The following is a 22201-nucleotide window of genomic DNA, read 5'->3' as shown; positions in this document are numbered from 1 at the left end:
GAAAGGTCCCAGGAAAGGGCAGATAAGGTCACAAAATATGTGGGGAAATGAGTGGCACAGAGGTTGAAAGGTCCCAAGAAAGAGCAGAAAAGGTCACAAAAAACGGGGGAAATGAGTGGCACAGAGGGCACAAAGGTCACAAGAAAGGGTAGAAAGGTCACAAAAAATGGGGGGAAACGAGTGGCACAGAGGCAGAAAGGTCACAAGAAAAAGCAGAAGAGGTCACAAAAAATGGGTGGAAACGAGTGGCACAGAGGCAGAAAGGTCGCAAGAAAGGGCAGAAAAGGTCACAAAAAACGAGGGGAAATGAGTGGCACAGAGGCACAAAGGTCACAAGAAAGAGCAGAAGAGGTCAGAAAAGACAGGGGAAACGAGTGGCACAGATGCACAAAGGTAAAAAGAAAGGGCAGAAAAAGGTCACAAGAACGGGGGAAATGAGTGGCACAGAGGCTGAAAGGTCCCAAGAAAGATCAGAAAAGGTCACAAAAAACGGGGGAATTGAGTGGCACAGAGGGCACAAAGGTCACAAAAAATGGGGGGAAACAAGTGGCACAGATGCACAAAGGTCACAAGAAAGAGCAGAAAAGGTCACAAGAAATGGGGGGAAACGAGTGGCACAGAGGCAGAAAGGTCCCAAGAAAGGGCAGAAAAGGTCACAAAAAACGGGGGGAAATGAGTGGCACAGAGGCACAAAGGTCACAAGAAAGAGCAGAAGAGGTCAGAAAAGACAGGGGAAACGAGTGGCACAGATGCACAAAGGTCAAAAGAAAGGGCATGAAAAGATCACAAAAACGGGGGAAACGAGTGGCACAGAGGCAGAAAGGTCCCAAGGAAGGGCAGAAAAGGTCACACAAAAAGGGGGGAAACGAGTGGCACAGAGGCACATAGGTCACAAGAAAGAGCAGAAGAGGTCACAAAAGACGGGGGAAACGAGTGGCACAGATGCACAAAGGTCACAAGAAAGGGCAGAAAAGGTCACAAAAAACAGGGGGAAACGAGTGGCACAGAGGCAGAAAGGTCCCAAGAGAGGGCAGAAAAGGTCACAAAAACCGGGTGGAAACGAGTGACACAGAGGGCACAAAGGTCACAAAAAAGGGCAGAAAAGGTCACAAAAAATGGGGGGAAATGAGTGGCACAGAGGCAGAAAGGTCCCAAGAAAGGGCAGAAAAGGTCACAAAAAACGGGGGGAAATGAGTGGCACAGAGGCACAAAGGTCACAAGAAAGAGCAGAAGAGGTCAGAAAAGACGGGGGAAACGAGTGGCACAGATGCACAAAGCTCAAAAGAAAGGGCAGAAAAAGGTCACAAAAAACGGGGGAAACGAGTGGCACAGAGGCAGAAAGGTCCCAAGAAAGGACAGAAAAGGTCACAAAAAACAGGGGAAACGAGTGGCACAGAGGCACAAAGGTCATAAGAAAGAGCAGAAGAGGTCACAAAAGACGGGTCATATAAGTGGATTGGTCAAATAACTGATAAAAGGGGTAAAGTAACTATGGTTGCTGTAGCCTATTGAATGCATGGGAGAAGAAAAGATTTTACAAGTTAGGTTGTTAGAAACAAAAATGTAATCAATAAAACTAGAACAACCCCTGCCTCAAAATGTAGGAAGCAACAATAACCCAAATCTGTTACCCACTAAGCATTGATTAGATGTCTTACAGTGATCACTTTGAGTAACTAAAGTCAATGACAATTCGGTTTGCCACAAAAACTGCAATTTCCATGGCATCTGCAAGCATTCTGGAGTAATCTTCAAAACACTTTTGCCCCATTTTGGATTATGTAATGAATTATGGAACAAGGTGGGATAGAACAATTAGTATAGGATTCCATAAAGGAGTCCCAGTGTTTGAACAAACCATTAAAATGATCAATATAGTGTGATAAAAATGATCATTGTAAAACTTTACAATAAAAAAGTGTGCCCCTGCCACATTCCATTTGGACAAACTGGAATTTATGAACACTAAGCAGTACCTGTGATACTTGACTGATCAAAGATGTAGCCTTCCGAATCTGTAGGCCTTTGGGCCTCCCGCTAAGAGAGGAAATAACTGTAACAACAAATTAGGCAAATCCATCCAAATCAGGAGTCTTCAATAGGTAGCTAGCTCATCAGTCTCTTTGAAGTAGCTCCTGAAAGTGCAACCCAGGGCAGTGCTTAAGTCAGAGGGCTTACTTTAACCATAGTAAAGAAGGCTACTTTGCAAGAAAAAGACAAAACTTTCTTTTAGTGCGTTAACCCAAAATGGGAAGTGCCAATTTATTAGTAAACCATTTAGAAATTATATGCTGAGGTTTGTAAATAAAAAAAATTGGAAATCCAAAACATGGACTCCTCTCCGAATGATAGTTCATATGGAGCTACAGAGATTTATAGCTTTTATTATTTCCTTTGTGCACGTAGGCACTTACTGCTTTGACTGTTATGTCATTAGTAATGTGGCGGCATTTTATTATGATAAAGCATTTCCTAACAATGCTGATAGTAACCATGTTGTATGCCTAGGGTTCTTGGTGCCTAATTAGCATATTGAATTCTAAATATCGTACAGCCAAAATATTGTATGTAGTGCATAGTCTACCACAGTATGAAAAGATAAGTATAGTTTTATTTACGTTCTTAACTCCACACCTACTTGACTTGAAGATCTATATTTTTGAGGTACGTAGATGTGGAGTTTAAAATTGTAAATCACAGCTGTGAGGAAAGCTGTTTGTTATATTGTCTGATTGAATGGCCTCACCGTATAATAAATTCACTGCCATGGTGGTACAGTCAGTGTTCTTTGAAAAATCTTAGTTCAACCCTGGATAGCTATGGATCTTAGCAGTCAAGCTTTATCAAAGGAACGCATGTAAAGCATTAAGAAATACCAAAACAGTTGAATAAGAAAAGAACAAGACTCAGTAAAAATCCAAAGCCAATATATAATAATAGGTTGCATTCTTATTTTTAAATAGACACCTCAATGATAAAAATCCCCCTGAGGGTTCTAGAGGTATGAATTTTCAAAAGGGCACTAAACAACTGCTGTGTCACTTAGCACAAAAATAGCAGTTACTTCGAAAACTTTCATGAAGTTGTAAATGACTACTTCGTCAATCTTAGGACAACCAATGACACAATTGAGCTTGTCACAGAGACCAATAAGGTCCAGTTGAACAGTTACCTGGCAGTCAAAGCAGTATCCAGTCTAGTTCCAGGTTCTATGGGTGAACCTCCATTAACTTTAATGGAGCAGTCCTGATGCAAGGGACTATTGCATATATTATTCAGATATAGGATGTGAAGATAATGATCCAATGATGGGGGTCTTCCTGGGCCAAACCCTCTATCTATGGACACGGTGGGGTGACTTTGTCCATGGGGTCTATGTCACTTGAAGTTGGGGTGAAGTCCAGCTGAAAATCAGTTGCCACTGGTCTCCTATTACAGTGGAACTAGGGGCTGCCTTTATCGAGTAATAATTTATTTGCTGGGTGACCAAGCTGCACTCAGACGACTCATCCAGGTGGTTTGAGGGTCGAGACTCAGTCTCGTAAGCTGCACTTGGGCAGTCCACGGCCGTCAGTAGTTCTTAGCTATCCACTCACCAAGGGAGGCTTCTTAAGACGATGTGGCCCTGTGATATGAAGTCTGCCAACTGACACTTGGAGTCACTTCTTCTGTCTGAGGCTTGGGGGCGACTGTTTCTCTAGCAGGAAACCACAGACAAAGTCCTCTCTACGCTAGCTCAAGGAGCAGCAGCTACAGTCCAGTCTTTGGAGCAGCCTCTCTTTGCTGTTTCTAGGTAACAGCAGGGCAGTATTTCTTTGGTCCTCTCCAGTACTGACGTGTTCTGATGTTTGGTTGTTTTTATGTCCAGGTTGATCCCTCAGGGATGCAGTAATTACTATTCAATGGGCTTTCTGGTCCCCTCCCACTTAGTAACAACTTCCTGTAAAGTGTAATAGGTAGCACAGAAGGCACCTTTTTCCCCACTCACAATATGGCAGAAATCTCTCTGTGGGCCTGCGGATCTCCCTAGCGAATCCCTGAGATTTGGTTACCTGCGAGCGACATGCCCACAGAAAAAGTTGTTAGGAAGTGGTTTTCCCCTCTCTGCCTCTAATGCTACTTTGGCTGCAAGAACAAAAGAGCAGCATTCCAGTGTTTGTTCACCATTCACCCTTTAAATGCGGCTTCCTCTTTGAAGCTCGCCTTTTGGGCCATGTGGGTATTTTACTGTCAGACCATATAAGAAAATATGTACTACTCTTTAATATACAGCACTCTCTTAGGACTCATTAGGCCTACCTTAGAGGTGAAATACATACATTAAAAAGAAGGATTGGGCTTTGCCATTACTTTAAATGTTAAAGTCGAGTTAGCAGTTGAAAAACTGCTCTGCCAGCCAGGAATGGCGGACCGGTAGTCGTACTTTGCTTTGTAACACTTGTGGTGGCACAATAAGTGCTGCAATCCTCATGGTTGGGAAAGTTAGGTCTTTACAGATTTTGGGCTGATCCTACTAAATTAAAGAAAATGTATATACACCTTCTCAAAACTATCTATTGGAACTTTATTGACAAATGTTTATTAGGAAAAAGTTCTGTAGGATCTTTGACCATTACATTTCTTGATTTTAAATATATTCCACTACTAGAGTATTACATGGATTTTATATATTTTGCTTTCCCTAAAAGTCTCTTCATACGATTTTGTTTGGGGATATTACTTATAATATCATTTACCCACAAATGGAATCAAGCACAGCCAGTACTCACCTGCCCGATGTGTAATCAGTGTGACGTAAATGAATCATATTTGCTATTTTTCTGTCCGGAGTATTCCTCCCCTCGTAGGAGGTGGGTTATTCCGATTTGTCGCAAACTGGGGATTGCACAATATCAAATAGCACTAAGGATTCTAAAAACTGACCTCTCCCCTAGAACTGTTGTAGCTGTTAGTACATTTTAGAGGCAGTTTGGTACAAGCGCAATACAATTCTAAAAAATTAGACCAGTGTAAAGATCATGAGTTGCACTTTACCGTTTACCTATATCAATGAACTGTTTTTTCTTCTTGAGCTGTTCTATTTGGTGTGATTTCATGGTATTGTTTGCAGGATACTTTTATATACAGTTTTAAAGCACTCTGCACTTTACATCAGGGTCTTTTCACTGTTGAGAGTAGATATTATACATTGCTGCTATTATTGTATCTGATTCTGAAGCATTCTGCATTTTAAACATGGACGTATTGCTGCTACTATTGTATATATATCTGTGTATTTTTATTGTTTCATTGTTATTTTAATGTTTGAACTGTTGGTTATATATATACAAGTGCTGCAATCCACCAGAGACATTTTAACTTAGAGGCAATAGGTACCTCTGGTACCATATACTAGGGATTTAAGAGTAAGTTACCTCTGGGCAATTGTAGTTGAACCAATAAGACAGGTACCTTTCAAGGGTCAGAGAACCTGCACAGAGGTATTTTGGCAGAGCTAAGTGCACTGCACATCCAGAGTTGAGAAAACAGCAGCATCACTCATAAATGTTGGGGGTGATCATGTAAAATAGCCATTTCCTCATACATACTTATCTGCATATTCTTGACATTGTATTTGTCAATATTCTGGTTATGATATTTTGGTATAACTCAATTATGTGACATACATCTGTTCGGTCACTACTAGTAATTCTGTAATTCTATTGTTAGTGTCTCTGATTTGGCCACCACTGTAAAAATTGTAATAATTGCCAAAGCAATTAATAACTTGGGTCAATTTTCATCGATCAGAAGTAGCTCTCATTATAGAACAGGTTAGGGACCCTTAATATAGGTGGTGAGCTTCTATATACCAAGACTCCTGCAGTAAGATGACATCAAAAAGTCTAATAAAATCCAGTCAGGAATCATTGTCTCTTTTATGAAAAATGCCAGCAATGCTCCAGGAAAGAATGTTTCGATCTTGGAGAATGATATTGAGACTTTGTCCATTTGTACAGAGTGATACATATGCAGGGAGGGGGCTTAGGGGAAACGAGGATACAGAAACATGATTATTGAAAGCACTTGTTAACAGAGCCAACGAAAGTCCTTCAGTGATTTCAGAGGAGTACAACAATTGTGAATAGGGATTTGTGGATAGCTATGGGTATTCATTGTAGCGGATTTGGATAATTCATGGGTGTGAGAAATTGGTGAGGCAATGTGTAAAGTACTTATGGAACATTGAAACATCAATAAAGTTAAAACACAGCACAAGAAAAACCCCACAACAATTTAGAAAAATAGAGTACATTTTAATTAATTATTTCATGCAAAAGTAGAATTAGAATTATGAAATTTTTGAGGTTTAAAGTGAAAAATACTGCCTAAAAAATCAAAGCACCAATCGCAGACATTAGTCGTTCAAGACCAGGGCAATGTAGAAAGTTATGGCTGATCGTGATGAAGAACGGTTCAGATACACTTACTGAATTGGGCTTGCTCACCACCTACCTTAGACTTTAGGTATTTTTTAGGAAAAATTTCTGAGAAGATAAAGTTCAGCTGGGCAAGGCAACCAGCGGTGTCTGAGGACAATGCAACGTCGTCGGGAAGCAACTGGATGAAGTCCAGGTGAAGAATTCTAGGTTTGGACTTAGTCTCTTTTAAGGAAGTTGAAAATCTACAGAGGGACAAAGCTGCAGGCATTAGCAGAGGAGGAGTCTATGAGGCCTGACACCCCTTCTGAGAGGACCATTGTCATGGATTTGCTGCTTTGGAGAAGAACATAGTGGAAAATACCACAAAGTCAGGCTGACAGGTGATGCATTTTGGGCGGATCGGCCAGAAAGTAGGTTCTGGTCTCCTTTCGGGTCTCAGTGCACTTTTTGGCTGAAAATCTAAGTCTACATTTTTGGATTAGGCTATCGGTCGGACTCACTCAGGCTAAGTACTGGTGTGGGTTCAAGATGGTTGGGGACTTTCAGGAAGCCAACCAACTAGCCCTTGTAGTCATTCTGGAAGTCCTGGGTTCAAGCAGATAAGCTGGTCTCAAGCAGCAGGGCAGCTCTCTGAGGGCACAGGGTAGGCTTCAGGTGGTGGAGTTGTCCTTTTGGTACAGCAGGGCTGTTCTTTCAGGTGCTCAGCAGGCCACAGGCAGCAAGGCAGCCCTCTGATATTCCTCCACAGGTCCAGAAGTGAACTGATGAGTGGGTCTGTGGGTCCTAATTATGCACTGGGTACCAGGTGTAAAGTGTAAGAAACTTTTAAAGTTTCCCCCCAGAGAAATGCCTGGAGTTTACTGGCACCCTTAACTGGCCCCAGGTTGTCTGGGGCACAAAAGGATAGTGTGAAGTTCTTTGTGTGAGGGTTGAGGCAGCTACTTTGAAGTGCAAAGGGGCCTGTGCACAGCTCTGGCCCCCATCCTGCCAAAACCCAGTCCCTCTATGGCGTGACTCTCTGGGAGAAATACACAAAGGCCACTGCCAAATAAACCTAGCCATGTGACTCAGTAAACAGGCTGCTGGAGCAAAATGGTTAAATAAGAAAATGCTAACTTTCCAAAAGCGGCATTTTCAGAATAGTGACATAAAATCTGTTTTGACTATTAAAGAGGATTTTAAATTACAATTTCTTAGACGCAAACCATGACATTTCTACCTGCTCCCAACCAAAGTTATCAATTATTATGTGTATTAAATTAACCAATGTTATCCTATAGGAGACGAAGTCCTCAGAGTAGTTAAAAACAATTATTGCAGATACTAGGTATAGGAATGGATTGTATGACTTAACAACTACTGCCTAAACCACGACTTCGTTTACAACGAAGGCTAAACCACGACTTTTTCTTAACCACTACATTTTAAACCACTACTCCCTAAACCACGAAATCTTTAGATTTAATTCCATATTCTGTTCGTGAATCTTATGCTTTTACAATTTTTAAAATGAAAGCAACACTGCCATCTCCTGATATAAACCGGTAATTTTTTTTAAACTAATTTCTTCAACAACCTTTGCTGTATTTGATTTTAATCTATTACGATTTTAATCTTCCACGTTTTTTTTTCTATATATATTTGATTTTATTTTTATTTGTGGGGGGAGCCCCCCCCACATCCCCCATCTACCCTTTTAATTGTTTTCTCAGCCCTCTTCGTTGTTCACTCTTCGTTGTTCCGGTAAGTAGTTGTTTAAACATCGTGGTTAAGGATGTTTGCCATAGGAATGAAGGACATGATTTACTGCATGAAAACTAAAACTTAACATGTGCTTCTTTTAGAAGTCCATGTTTCTCAAGCCAGGCTAGAGGACATATTCCAACTATGTAAAATGGGAAGAACCCTTAATTTGGTAATGTCTTATAAGGAAGTGGTGTCAAAACTAAATTTGCAGCAATATGGAATGTTTTCTAAAGTATCCAGTGGCAAGGTCAGATATGTATTATGTCCAAAGGATCTGCAGATCCATTGGAATAATGTGTGCACTCCAAGGATCTGTGCTTGACCAAACGATCACAGGTTTGAATCCGGATGGGTCCACTTCCATCATAGAAACAATGAGGCATATTATCAAGGGGGTTTATCTCCGCTTTTTGGCTTTAAAAGCCAAGAAAGCGGAGATAAAATTATCTCCCTATTACCTAGCTGTCGCTAACACCAGTTAGTGACAGCTAGTAGGAGATAGCGACCATCTTGGGCCCCACTTTGCATGTCAGTGATATTTATCACTAATGACATGCAAAGTGGGCGTGCCAAGATGTTAGCGACTGGAAACAGTCGCTAACATCGCTATCTCCTATTACCAACTTTTGGAGATATTCGTGCTAAGCGCGAATATCTCCAAAAACTAACACCTGCCCTGAGCAGTTCTTAGCCATGTTATCCAATGGGAGGTGGATAACATGGCTAAGAGCATTAGCTCGGTAATGCATGAATATCGCTGACTTTTCAGCGATATTCATGCATTGCGGCCGTTTTTTATCGCATTTGCGATAAACCTTGATAATAGCAAGGTTTATCTGCGATAATTTCTGACGATGCTTAGCGTTACAAAATTCGTTGCTAAGCATCGTTAGCGATAAATATCGCTTAACGTTGGTAATATGCCCCACTGAGTATCATTGAGATGGGTAACAATAAGTATCTTCTGCTCAATGTCAAGGTGCCTCAAGGCCTGAATCTGGGTGTCAGGAAAAGGGTTAATAATTTCGGAGGGAGTTACCACTACCGTTGGGGAAAAAGTCCGCTTTGGTAAGGTCAAAACACAATTCGGAGAAAATCTCTGCTCGGTTACTCATAACTCTGGCACAAGCAATAGCGATCCCCAGAAAAGTGTTAGCTTCAAGCGGTACCAATAATTTCAAAGGGACAAGCACAACACGAAAAGGCCTCAGCAATATTGAAAAGCAGGGGAAAATGTTATGAGCAAAATGATATCGAGATTATAAAATAAATTGATACTTGTATAGCGTACTACTCACCCACAAGGGTCTCAAGGCGCTTGTACGAATACAAGGGGAGGAACCCATCCTGGCTTTCCCTGTGAGGTGTCCACTCCTGGGCACCCCCAAGGTGGAGGCCGGGCATCATTAGCGTTGTGGGGTCCGTTGTGGAGATTAAGCAAGCTATTGCCCAGAGTTGCAGAGTGGGACTCCATGATTGGAATAGGCACCGAGGCGAGAATTATCAGGTCCGTGGAATTTTTGAGCTCAAGACCCGCCGAGGCAGGGAATTGAACCCTGGGCCCGGGCTAGACATCTGCATCAGGGTCTGCCGCTCTAACCATTGAGCCACACTTCTCCACACTATTGCTTTGTCATTGGGTCAAAAATTCAATTGATTTGTCATTGGGTCAAAAATTCAATTTTTATCTAGGACAGCTCTGCCCATTACAATTCTGAGGGCGATAAATTGAGCACCACCACGTTGGGTAATATGAAAACAGTGCTTTAAAACAGGCAACATGTGGTATTAAGCAGTGTAAAAAGGTTGTCTATGAGTATTTTGTCACTCTGTCATAATGTAATGCAATTTCATGAATTATGCATTGTGCAAGACTGTATTGGCCTCACAAAGGAGGGGGCGATTAAGATTATTGTCTCATATTCTGTAATCAGAAACCTGACCTACATGGCAATAGTGAGTGGGTGCACACTAAGGCATCATCACTTGGCTTTTTGAGCTAATCTTTATCGTCATTTTGCAGATGTCCATGCCCAGTCATAGAATAATGTCAGAATCTGAAGAGTTAGAATTGCATTTTGTGTATATGATGGTGTCTCGTTGAATTCATCCTACCACTGTAATTTGCAACATAGATGTTCAAAAAGGATAACAAGAGCATTTACATGGGTTCTTCTTGTTTCTTGATACTGGGCTGGAATCTTCTACTGACAATGAGTGCCAGTTGAGAAGTAATTGAGTGCTGATTATGTGGAATGTGTTCCTTTAATTGCATATTCATAGATTCTATCACAGTATAATTGTTGTTTGTTGTTCCAAATGTTAATTTTAGACCCAAATAGCTTGTGCTGAACACTTCTGTGATATTGTCTATTTTGGTTGCCCGAATAGTCCTAAAAGAACTGAAACTCAGACTGTTTAAGGCTTTGCACCAGCTCTAGTGCATAGCAAAGAACCACATGATTTTTGCTATCCAGTGCAAAAGGTGTTTTACTCTGAAGAGGCACACTTTTCGTAGTCCAAAATCTAGTTTGTGCTGATTTGCATCAAGGACAATTTACTGGGGTTGCTCACAGCAAATACCCCTATGTTTTGATGTGGAGCCCAATCTTAAAATATAGTCAGACCACACTTTGCATTAAAAGCTAATGCTTACTTGAAGCTTGTGCAAACAAGGACAAATGTGTTTGTTTCTCCATACATTATACATTTCACCTCTGCGCCAGGGCACATCACACAGCAGATGACTGAGAATCTTCTGCGTTTGCCTACTCTATGCATAAGAATTTGCACTGTAAGGCTACGCAATCCACTACAAATCCTATGAGTGAGCTGCACGATATGCAAAGCAGCCTGATTTAAGTGCCGGCTCAGGGATGACATAAGCAGCAAGCAATCTTTGTGCATATAAGGCCACACGTATCAAGCTATTTTTCAGTCTCAAACCGGCTTAGCAACTGCAAACATGCATTTTGGTATGTATCAAACCCAAACTGGAGTTCAGTAGCATGCTACGGAATCGCAATTTTGGTTTGTGACATTTGGAAGGAGCGTCCCTTCCAAATACCAAATCTAAATGACATGTATTGATGTTTTGCAACTGAATTCTGGTCTCAAAAGATTAATAATTTACTGACTGTCAAAGTGTAATGGCAATAAATTGTAAAATTGATACTTGTATAGCACACTACTCACCCGCAAGGGTCTCAAGGCGCTTGTACGAATACCGCTGTGGAACCCATCCTGGCTTTCCCTGTGAGGTGTCCACTCCTGGGCACCCCCAACGTGGAGGCCAGGCATCCTTAGCATTGTGGGGGCCGTTGTGGAGATTAAGCAAGCTATTGCCCAGAGTTGCAGAGTGGGACTCCATGATTGGAATAGGCACCGAGGCGAGAATTATCAGGTCCGTAGAATTTTTGAGCTCAAGACCCACCGAGGCGGGGAATTGAACCCTGGTCCCGGGCTAGACCTCTGCATCAGGGTCTGCCGCTCTAACCATTGAGCCACACTTCTCCACAATGTATCCCTGGAACCCCTTTCTATTTGTGAATGTAAGAAAAAAAAATTCTAGAGAAGGCAGTGGTCCACGTGAACACAGGTATTATTTAAAAAAAAAAAAAAAACTTTTCTTTTTAAACACATCCCATTTTCCTTTCAGGAAAACGGATTGCATTTAAAAAAAGACTGCTTTATTTAAAATCAATCACAGACATGGTGGAAAGCTGACCTCAGCAGGACACCATCCCTGTGATGGCATTGATTATTATTAATATTCATCAGGTAGGTCGAATTGCAAGCCACTAGGAATCACTAAATGGAACTCTATGACTTTCAAACATTAGGAATAGCGACTTCCTAATTGTGATTCCTGATATTGATACATCTGGCCCATAGTCCTGTGCTGTGATTTCCTCCTCATGCAATGCTATGTGCTAATGGAAACAGGAATTCATGTTATACTATCTCACAATTATCTACCTTTCTGTTTTGAAGTGTGCACCGTGAGGGCTAGCAGTCAGCCAACCACCTGCTCAGTAACTGTAATGCTCTGAATCATTCGGCAGCTCACAGAAAGCAATTTTAGTTGTATAGTGCCTATTGACATTTGTAACTGGTGTAGGGAAAATTACTGATATGTGTTGACGTCTTTTGGGAAATAGCTGAGACTTTATTAGTAATTATTGAGTTGTTTTGGACAATTTCTTAGCTAATTTGAAAGAATTACTATCCTTATTATGAATACATTATGAGCTCATTCATGTTGAAAGCATAAGATAGCTCTAGATAGTTAATAGATTTGTTTAAGTTAATTATTTAATTTTTTTATATCACATCTGTGAGTTCGCTGGGGAAAGGGCATATACATCAATAAACTGAAAAATGAATAACATGACATGATGTTATTATGGATATGATTTTAACTATCAAATGCTGATTAAATGTTCTACAGCAAGGTAGATGTTTACTGACGTGAACTCATTGATTTGAGAAGGGTACTGATAAACCAGTACCGGTGATGTTAATAAAAGGGGATTTTTGCAAGATTAACAAATTAAAGAGAAATAGGAGGATTTCTCTTCAATTTAAATTCAGGGCTTTGTTGTGACCAATAAACAACATTGCTAATAAATAATCGTTCATGTAGTTTCAGAAAGTATGCTCATCAGGTACATTTTACACCATGGAGCCTATTACGATGTTGGTGGGACACCATCTGTGTGTGAAAACCGACTGACCATAGGCCGGTGGTTCCGCACACCTAAAGATGATGTGATCGCAAAGTCACAAACTCCCATATCCCTATCAGAGCTTGTGCTGCAGACAAAAACCACCCACCCACTCCCATAGAGAAATTGGAGTTTTTAACAATAGGTGCCCCCCAGGCCCACAACAAGAAGCTGTGGAGACATGGGGGGCCCTGAGTAGGGCCCCCAAAGTCACTTACAGAAAGGCTTTCCATGTCGGAAAGCCGGAAATGAAAAGCCTGTCGGAAACTGATATCTTGGTCTCGTTGGAAGCCAGCCAGAATGATCGGCCGGTTTAAACTTCAACCACCTTAATTGTAATAAGGCGTTCACAGTTTAACCCTTGGATGTTGGTCGGAAAGCCTCTGGCCAGCATTTGGAGGCTTTCCGACCGACATCCAAATCAGCTCCCATGTGTCTACACATTTTCTTCTCCTCTGTTTTGTTATGAAAAGGTTTTTGCTCGGGGTGGAAAAGGTGGAACATAATCTCAAATGGGGCACTCACCTAAGATCTATAACTGAGTAATATGTAAAAGGTGTGACCAATTTTACCAAGGGTGTGTCTTAATATATGGATAGAATCGTCTGTTTGATGGGTTCCTAAACAGACCCTACCCTTACAGTCAAAATAACAGCAATTAGCTGGCAAAACACTTTCATTGTTCTGATATATAGCCATACATAATTCTGAATTTGAGGTGCTCATGGCCTACCACCAACTACATTTATTGTTGGCCCTCAGCGTGCATGTGTTGCTCTGCATTCATTAAAAACTGCCAGTACTCTAATTACCTGGCCCTGGTCATAGCAGTATAACAGGGAGAAGCTGGCCAATAGGCATAGCAGGCTGTGCTTAACCCAATCAGCACAATGGTGACACGCTGTGACTAGCTATCATCCCTCAAGGATTGGGTAAGTGGAGTAAATGTTTTTAAGCGCTGGATGGGCTCTTGCTGATTTTGTCATGTGTGTGTTTGTCTTGAAAGTGAGGACTGTGTGCATTTTTGTAGTGTTTTCTTTTCTTTGCAATAGACAGTTCTCACTGGCTGCAGGACCGCAAGGGTCCAAGAAGTCCACATATGTTAGAAGAAATAGCCTAAAGAAATAGGAGATACCTGAAAAGAAGGCTGTTTCCAATCTATAAGTTGCTTTTGACTTTACCAAACTTAATAGACTGGCTAATGGAACCCTAAACAGAGAAAAGTTTTAAAGACGGTACCCGTCATCAAAAATCAAATGGATGCTCTGCTTGATTTAAAATGGCAATGTCAGTGGGCTGAAGAAGGTTAGTTATTAGCAGGAAAGTATTTTCGTGTGTGAATTCAACTTACTTGTCTCTGCAAGTGTGTCCTTCTCCCAGCTGCCAGGGGATGAATGACAGGAAGGAGACTCATGAACACAACAGGTGAACTTGATTGATCCAAACATATAGGCAGGTTGATTAAAGTGTCCAAAAGCAAAATGAGGAATAGTATATAGTGGAAACCATTGGCTGTCTCTTTAATTAAATTTACTTTTGGTAAAATGCCACCCACTATACTGTATGTAATTGGATTATTATGAAATTTAAAGAGCATAAAATAAGGGTGATGAAAGGCAAAGTAGGGTTGTGGGGTAATGATGAATATATTGAATGTTTATTGTTTGGGTGGGATGTACAGGTGATCTGTTGTTAATAGAGATATTCTTACGATTTGTAGATACTCCTGAAGAAGGTTAAATACCGAAATGCATTGAGTGAAGACATAATATCGTAACTGGTGGATGTTTTGATATTCAAGATACATTCGTGTATAGGCCTGGATGGGCAATGCATTGGATAAAATCAACTTAAAAAATACTATGAATGTCACCTTTTGACGTGATGCCTTGTAAAAAACGACAAGACAAGACAAAAACGAAGGAAATAAAAAATGATGAACATCTGATTACTATGGTGAATGAGTATTAATTTGGAAATACCCAAATGTATAAGCTGTGCAACCCGCACGTGACCTGCTAACGAAGCGGGCCACCATCGAATGAACTATTATGCCTTGGTGTGTAAGAAACGGCGCACCATTTACGGGTGCTGCACGCAAAATGGATTACAAGACTACTTAAAAAAGAAATTCAGAATATATGAGGTGTGCTTCAGGACACATTTTGCAGTGTCGTGACCCTGTGTCCCTCAGAACCTGGGTATATCGTAATAAACAAAAATTGTTCTGTCGGGTTTCTGATTACTTCTATTAGCGCATTAAGTGTCACAAAAGTATCTCAAAATGCCCAGATGCAGAAAACATTTTTACAAACAATAAGGCACATGACTCAAATTGCTGTCTACTGTGTAAGTTTTATCCAAATAATATCATTCACATTCTTTACACATATAATCACGGCTGTCAACACAAAATATAACAAATAGGTGTTGCCCAAATGACACTGGTGCTCAGTGTTCAGTGGTGTGTGATTGGACTACTGAAACGGGCAAGAAAGCGTGCCTGGTATTGCCCCCGGGATCTATTGCTACAAACTAAAGATAAGAAGACTAACCCCCAGATGCATCAAGCATCCATTTTGCTATTCCTTATTAGCGAAAAATAAGGAATCGCTAATAAGGAATAGCAAAATGCTATGCAAGAAGAAATCGCTTAAAAAATAGCGATTTCTTAAAATTCCTTAATTGCGACTCGTAAATTGTGAGTCGCAATTAAGGAATACCTCCCCATTCATGCCTACGGGCCTAGAGGCCCATAGGAATGAATGGGAAGACATTCTCAATTTGCGAATCGCAATTAGCGAATCGCAAATTGAGAATGCGATTTCAAGGGTGCAGGGGTGTCCAAAGGACACCCTGTTGCACCCCTGAAATTGATCTGTGCACATATCTTGCGCACACACATGCCCTTAGGGCGTGTGTGTGCGCAACATGAAACTTTGAAAAATGCACTTTAGTGCATTTTTCAAAGTTTTTGCAAATTACCATGAAGTTCAACTTCATGGTAATTTGCGAGCCCTAATAGCGAAATCGCTATTTTTTAAACTTTAATGCATTGCATTTAAGGAATCTCAATTTGAGATTCCTTAAATGCAATTAATCGCAAATTTGCGATTTCTTATTTAGCGATTTTTGCATTTGGAATGATGCATCCCAAATGCAAAAATACCGGTCGCAAAGGGGCAGATCATGAGAATCTGCCCCTTTGCAAGCGGATTTTACCTTGATGAATCTATGCCTAATACTGAGAATATTGTATGTGTAACCACATTCAACTCGAAAAGTAATGGTATGAAGAAAATCATCAAGAAGTATTGGAACTTGGTTGCCAGCGAACCTAACATCACTGAAAGAGGAAGGAATATCAAGTACAATGTGGTCAAACCATACCTCGAGCCACCCAAGCAACAGGACCTCAGAAGTCAACTGGGCCTCCCACCTATAATTAACCATTACAAATGTGGGCAGTGCAAAGTGTGCCCTCTGACCACGGAAGGGGCTAGCTTCACGCACAAAAATCAGACATACAAACTCACATCCTTTTCTAAATGCAACAGTATGAATGTGGTCTACATCATCTGTTGCCCATGTAACTCAGTGTATGTAGGGCAGACCACACAGAAGGTGAAGGTGAGGATACTCCAACACGTGAGCAGAATCAGATGCAAGGTTCAGGGGGCCTCATTTATGAGAAATGACGCATTGCTGCGTGAAAGCAGCGATGCGTCACTTCTCAGTGCGCCCTCCTTGCGACATACCTGATGCGTCATATTTAATGTATGATGCATCATGTCGCAAGGAGTTACAGATATGTCAGAATTTCTGACATATCTGTATGCGCAAAAGTGACGCATTGCTGGAGTGTGTCACAAAAGTGACGCAACTCCAGCAATGCGTCCTTTCACATGGGGCAAGCCCCATGTGAAAGGGCCTGCGTCAGTCTTACGCCTGCTGTGAGGCAGGCGCAAGATTTTGACGCAACGGTGTCCTAGAAGTGACGCAGTGAAATCTCATAGATTTCACTGCCTCACTTCTACGAGGCTTTTTGTGGGAGAACGCCCCCCCTGCATACATTATACCTGACGCAGGTATAATGTGGCGCAGGGGTTTACAAAGTAATGCATCTGCTTAGATGCGTCACTTTGTATATAGTGGGCAACAGGAGGCATGTTTTACGCTGCCGATGCGTCACAAAAAGTGATGCATCTGAAGCGCAAAAGTAACGCAAGGCCTCACAAATGAGGACCAGGAGCGCCCTTAGTGGAACACTTCACCACCAACAACCATCCTCCAGAGAGCAGCAGAAACCCGACATGTGTGCATGTGAGCCCAAATAACACCATTTTAGTGCGCTTTTAATTATTCTTTCTCATGCCCAGTAAGTCTGCTCTCTTGGGTCACAGGCAAAACGGATTGGTTTTCCCAATGCTTGCTTGAATCAAGAACAATAACAGTTACTTTTTAACTTATTCTGCACCATAGGTAGGCCTATCAGGAACTTGTTATATAAAATATTCAGTTTGAATTGGTACGGGTTATGCTATCTAGATCAGTGGTCCTCAGCCTTTTAAGAACGCCCCCCCCGCCGCTTTTTAGAATGACAAACTTTTGTGGCCCACCTAACTTTAATGTAAATTTGTACATTTTTTTATTGCACAGTTAATTAAAACTCACAATTTAAAATGCATAAAAATTGGTTATCAAACATTTAAAATTATTTGCGTAGTTCGTGTTATCGATAAGTCAGTTAATGTACTTCTTTTGGATCGTAGGGCTCAGAGTTGCTCAGGGCAGTGACTGGCTATTGCACATTTACATCTTTTTGTGCTTCATTAATTCTTTAATGGTCATGAGGAGGGGCGATTTTTTAAAGATAACTAAAGCATCATGTGGTAGTGCACTGTCACAGACAGCAAATTCTCTAGTGAAGTAGCCACTATTTTACAGACATATTGTTTTACTTATAAAACTACATAGCGCACAAATAATAACGTATGAAAAATGGGGACCTGTTACTATTTAAAATGTGTGCATTAGCAAGTAAAGTGTCTTGATTTGTTTTGTTCCTATTAAAATCTGTTTCCTGCACACGTCAGAATTACAAAAAAATGTGCTTCATTTTTGCTTTTCCTAACTGCTGAATAAATACAGTTCATTTCCAGGTATCTACTTGTTGTAGTGTGTTGCAAAAACCATCACACTTTGCAATTCTCCAGCATGATTGCCACATAATTCACTTTAAAAAATCCTCTGCGTTCCAGCTGGAGAAAGAACAGTAAACACTAATCCAATAAGCATCAATTTGTCAAAATACATATATCCCGTCATTTGACCTCTGTCTTTGAAGCACCAAATGTGAAAGACAAACACAGAATTCGTGACCCACCGGAAATAGGCTGGACCCCACAGTTTGGAAAACAGTGATCTAGATAATTTTTTTGTAGATGCCTACGCATATAGAAATGTGTCCAAATTAAACAAACCCATTTTTCTTAGTCATTGGTCTTTTTTATTTCTTTTCAGAAATGGATTAAATTTAAAAGAGACTTCGACAATTTTAGGACTGCCTGTATACCTTGGGAAATGAAAATAAAGGAAGTTGAAAGTAAGTCTTGTTTGACCTACTGTACAATATACAGACATATTTAAAGAGCTTAGCTTGCATATCTTTTGTTTGTTACATGGCTTTGAACATCAATTTGCACATGCACATCTTAAATAGTTTTTGATTATAGGACCTCGAATTTTGTTTCAAGCTTTGCTTATTAAATCCTATTGCTTTGTAAGTATGTATGTCTAGATTATATAAACCCATTTAAAAAGCAATGGATTGCTGTATAATAGAAGTGGATGCAAAGTGAGGGCACAAGAAAGTTGCATATAAATGAGAGGGTTCTGCTAATTAGCATTCTAGTGTGGTAAGCAATCAAACACAGCTACTCTTCCATAAGGTCACTTAAGGTATATGGTCGCTTTTCTCCAGAAATGGAAGAGTGAAGGTGTTTAGGTGATCTTTGTTAGATTTGGTTCCAGATCTTTGGTAGATAGAAACAAAAGACCTGACTTTTAGTATTCTCATTCTGTACTTTCTTTGCTTTATTTTTTTCATTTCAAAATAATTTTATTGGTATAAAGAAGCAAATGAAGATACAAATTATAAGTAAAAGTGATACAATTGATAATAGGTAGGTATCAATCAAAAGCTGACATTCAATAATGAGTCGTAGCAAATACATCTCAAGATAGAAGCAGTCTGCCAAAAGCAGAAAAATGAATCAATGAATAGGAATGAAATATATGAGGCAGAGTCCACCACCAAGAGTATCACTATCAGCTGGTATAATCAGGGGAAGAGAGGAAGGTGAAGAAGTAAGAAGAAAGAATGAGAAAGAAGAGGGAAAGATTGGAAAAAAGAGATGGAAGATAGAGAAGAAGGAGAAGAAACAAAGAGAGAAGGATTTCCAACGAACACACCCAACAAACAAGACACATTCATCCAGACGAATCGAAGGGATATTGGTCAACCAACCCCTTGGATGACAATTCCATATAATTATCCAGAGCATTCCAAACCTCACTAGCAATAGGTGGAGAAAGGTGAGCAAGATCGACCGAGGTATGAGCACTTCGTAAAAAGGAAACCCAAGCCCACCAAGTATGGTAAGAAACAGAGGAAAACGATTTCCATTCCATAAGAATCACTTTCACTGCAATAGTCAATAGGAGATCCAACAACTGAATTTCCATGGGTTCCAAGGGGAGATGGACTGGAGCAGCTAATGGACCTAATAAAATTAATGGAAAAGAGAGTGGGAACCTAATACCAAAGATGAGCATGAGGTGTTTGTGAATGAGGTCCCAAAAGGGTTGGAGGAGGGAACATTCAAAAAACATATGCGGAAAGTCACCTGCTAATAAACCGCAGCTCCAACATAGGTTATCATCTTTGAGATTGAGCGAGTGTAAACGAACAGGAGTCCAATGAAGAAGGTTGACAGAGAAAAATTTAGATTGCATTAACGATGGGGCGATTTTATTGCAAAGAGAAAGTTTACCAATCAACTGCCAAGTGTCTGAAGAAATATGGTCAGTAAGACCATGCTCAAAATGGTGCAACCATTTTGTTTGAGCAACTGTCTGCATAGGTAACGAAACAGTTGATAAAAATTTATAGATTTTAGAGGCGACATGACCAGATTTAGTCCATATGTGAAAAAGAGTAATCGTAGGAGAAGTAGGATGAAGACGCACCTTAGCAAGTGCTACTTTGATTTTGAGAAAAGTATAAAAATCTAAATTGGTTAAGGAATGTTGTTGAGCTAAGGAGGAAAAAGGTAATGGTTCATTATTAGAGCCATAAAGATGTTTAACAAGCGAGATCCCCTTAGCAGCCCAATAAGATATTAGAGGAGGATCAATATTAATTTTAATTTTAGAATTCCGCCAAATAGACGACCACCTAGATTTGTGAAGTGGAATCGCCACTTTCTTGTCCACCTTCCGAACCGCAGCAAGAGTATCCAGAATAATAGAACGGGAAAAAGGGATGGACAAGGTAGACGCAGTGCAAAAGGAAGCAGTCGGTAATGGAGAAGCCAATTCCTGTTCTATTAACAACCAAGAAGGAACATGAACAGGGGGAGAAGAAAACCATAGAGCACATTGAGACGCCAAAAAGGCAGTTTGGTACTTCTCCCAATCAGGAAGATTGCATCCTCCCATATCGTAAGGCTTCCTCAAGAATTTATAGGCAATTCTAGCCCGTTTATCATTCCATAAAAATTTAGAGGTCAGAACATCAATTTCATGAAAGAAGGAATCCGATAACTTTACCCGGAGCATAGAGGAGACAAAGTTAACAATAGGTGTAATCATCATTTCGAGGGTCTGAAGGCGACCCCACCAGGAGATGTGTTTCGGGGACCAAGTATCCAAAAGACGGCGTACTTTAAGAATAGTCTGGGCTTCATTATAGGCAATTGTAGCATATAAGGTCGAGCAAAAATAGATACCCAAGTATTTCAATTGTTTAGGCTGCCATTTAAAACCATATCTATATCTAGAAGAGGTGAGCAACCCAATGAACCCTTGCGGGCTTGGGTCAGAAATATGTTCAAAAAATGTGCCAGCAAGGGATTTTGCTTAAGGATCAGAGTTTTGAGCCAGGGTAGGAGAAAATAAATTAGTTACCTACACTAATGTTCATTAAAGGCTAAATCTGAGTTGATCTAATAGAACAGCAAACAGTATTGTTACCACACTAACAATACACATGAATGCAACCAACAAATGGAAAAAATACACAAAAACCAGGATTTATAGTCAAAAAGTTATTATTTTTGTTACAGTGAATAAAAAGGGTACTTAAAAATGCATTGGGGACAAACGAGAAGCATACTATATACTCCTACTGTAAATCACCAGAGATAAGTCAAAACTGCTAAACAATAATGGTACAATGATTTCAAATCATCAGAATAACTGAAAATCAAAGTAGATAAATGGATATCTGGCAGAATTAGACTTAAAAGTCGACGTTTCGGTCTTTGGGAGTGATTTCATAAGACCATCATCAGGACTTCATTGATGTGCATTGAGAATGATGACCCTAAAAAAGAAATGCAAAGTACACTGCCTGATGGTCAGTGGTGCTGGTCGAAATCAATCAACTAGAAAATGAGGGACAGTGGAAACCAGACCTTCAAGCTTTATTTGAGCGCTTGTATGGCTGCGATTTGAAGGTGGTTATTTGAATCTTACTATTGACTGCAGGTTAAATCCTAATGTCGTCTGCAGGTTAAGTTCCAGAAGTTCAAGTGAATCTTAAAGCGATTTGAATCGTTGGAGGGCATGGCACGACTAGCGTTCGGCAGCGTCAGCGGAACAGCGATGTGAAATCAGCTGTTTTCACATCGCTGTTCCCCTGACGCTGCCGAACGCTAGTCGTGCCGTGCCCTCCAATGATTCAAATCGCTTTAAGATTCACTTGAACTTCTGGAACTTAACCTGCAGACGACATTAGGATTTAACCTGTAGTCGATAGTAAGATTCAAATAACCACCTTCAAATCGCAGCCATCCAAGCGCTCAAATAAAGCTTGAAGGTCTGGTTTCCACTGTCCCTCATTTTCTAGTTGATTGATTTCGACCAGCACCACTGACCATCAGGCAGTGTACTTTGCATTTCTTTTTAGGGTCATCATTCTCAATGCACATCAATGAAGTCCTGATGATGGTCTCATGAAATCACTCCCAAAGACCGAAACGTCGACTTTTAAGTCTAATTCTGCCAGATATCCATTTATCT

General features: G+C 40.5%; 1 protein-coding gene across 1 annotated transcript in view; it reads left to right on the top strand.

The window, feature by feature from the left end:
• The window catches only part of LOC144784130 (transmembrane channel-like protein 2), a 415583-nt gene that overhangs the window by 44741 nt on the left and 348641 nt on the right, over positions 1 to 22201 (top strand). Inside the window, exon 4 of the mRNA XM_078662812.1 lies at positions 18419 to 18500. Coding sequence (XP_078518938.1) covers positions 18419 to 18500 — 82 coding nt within the window. The remainder of the gene's footprint in view (positions 1 to 18418; positions 18501 to 22201) is intronic.

This window comes from Lissotriton helveticus, chromosome 10 (assembly GCF_964261635.1).
Source record: "Lissotriton helveticus chromosome 10, aLisHel1.1, whole genome shotgun sequence".
NCBI lineage: Eukaryota > Metazoa > Chordata > Amphibia > Caudata > Salamandridae > Lissotriton > Lissotriton helveticus.
This window is presented reverse-complemented; position numbering and strand designations above follow the sequence as displayed.